This window comes from Ammodytes marinus (assembly GCF_949987685.1).
Source record: "Ammodytes marinus genome assembly, chromosome: 13".
NCBI classification, from domain to species: Eukaryota; Metazoa; Chordata; class Actinopteri; order Uranoscopiformes; family Ammodytidae; genus Ammodytes; species Ammodytes marinus.
Genome location: NC_137217.1, coordinates 8,887,403 through 8,888,914, shown reverse-complemented (window position 1 = coordinate 8,888,914; position 1,512 = coordinate 8,887,403). Strand labels below are relative to the sequence as shown.

Here is a 1,512-nt window from a genome sequence, read left to right as displayed (position 1 = left end):
TTAGGATGCATCATTTAACTTAGTGCTGGTGTGTGTGTGTGTGTGTGTGTGTGTGTGTGTGTGTGTGTGTGTGTGTGTGTGTGTGTGTGTGTGTGTGTGTGTGTGTGTGTGTGTGTGTGTGTGTGTCCTCTTGATAGGGATGCTGAGGAGTGACAGCAGCGTGGGAGGAAGGCTCAGAGTGAACCAGCGGGTGGTGATAAACGAATGGCTTCTCTGGAGCTACTTCCCGCAGACGAGGGAGACGAACAGCCCGATCAGCCCGACGCCCTTGACCGGGTCTCCAGCGCGCTGCATGCCCGCAAGGCAGGCGGATCAACAGGAGGAGAGGGGGGAGTGCTCCGGGCGGAAGGCTGCTGTAACCAGGCACGCGGCTTCCATGACTGGTGTCATTCAGCACCAAGGACGGCGCCACCGCGCAAGGGAGGCGCGGAGGTGAAACTCGGTCACCTCGGGGAGGAGAAATTGCGGGTTTGTTGCGACGAGGAGTTAGAGACATCGTTCACCTACATCGACGAGAATGTCAACCTGCGACTGGCCAGCCCGGAGACCAGCTGTAAAAGCACGCACAGACCCGTGCGCAACGGCGAGCCTTGCTCCGAGACTTTCCCGGACTATTCCTTCATGTCCGAGGATGATCTCTCCTTCGGGGAGGGCTCGGGCAATTCTATAGACTACGGCTTTATCAGTGCAGTCACGTTCTTAGTGACTGGGATCTCCTTGGTGATCATCTCCTACGCGGTGCCTCGCGACGTGGTGGTGGATCGTGACAGCGTGTCGGCGAGGGAAATGGAGAGGCTGGAGATGGAGAGTGCTCGCGTAGGCGCCCACCTGGACCGGTGCGTCATAGCGGGGTTGTGTCTGCTCACGCTGGGCGGCGTGGTGCTCTCCACGCTGCTCATGATCTCCATGTGGAAGGGGGAGATGTACAGGAGAAAGGTGATCGCTTATTCCAAGCGTTCCGCCAAACAGTATGGCTCTATGAGCCTGAAAACTAGATCCAGTCCAAGCCACTCTTCTGCGCACTTGTCCATGGAGGAGGAAATAGAGGAAACGTTGACATAAAATGTTGTTTTGCTGCATATAAACGTTCTGTTTTCATTCTCTAACATACTGTAGGCTCAAACTGTATTCAAAGTGTAGAATTACATCTGCAACCTTACTGTAGAAATACATTGATTACTGTATTGTACATCCTCACTGTAAACTGAAAGGACAAGAAAAGCACCCTGATGCAAAGTGTGAGCAAAACCCAGAACAATCATTATGTGGTATCAAATGGTTCCCGTTTGCCTTCGAATGGTACCAAACCATAAAAGTGACTGTTGAGGATGTTAAGAGCTTTGTGTCACAAACAGTGGGTCAAAAAAACCGAGGATGCAATCTCTCAGAGCTTTCATTTATTATGAAGGCTATTCATATTTAATGCAAATGTTTCCAACGGCGAAATTGTGCACACAGACACATTTCAGGAAGTAAGGGAAAGTGTGTATCCCCAGGGCAAGAGAGTGGGAG

General features: G+C 51.9%; 1 protein-coding gene across 1 annotated transcript; it reads left to right on the top strand.

Annotated features, from left to right (window-relative positions):
• Positions 1 to 204: 204 nt before the first annotated feature.
• On the top strand, positions 205 to 1,062 carry tmem74 (transmembrane protein 74; the record flags this gene model as incomplete). Its single annotated transcript, XM_080040191.1, has 1 exon — positions 205 to 1,062. The coding sequence occupies one exon, from the start codon at positions 205 to 207 to the stop codon at positions 1,060 to 1,062; it is 858 nt and encodes a 285-aa protein (XP_079896317.1).
• Positions 1,063 to 1,512: the final 450 nt, after the last annotated feature.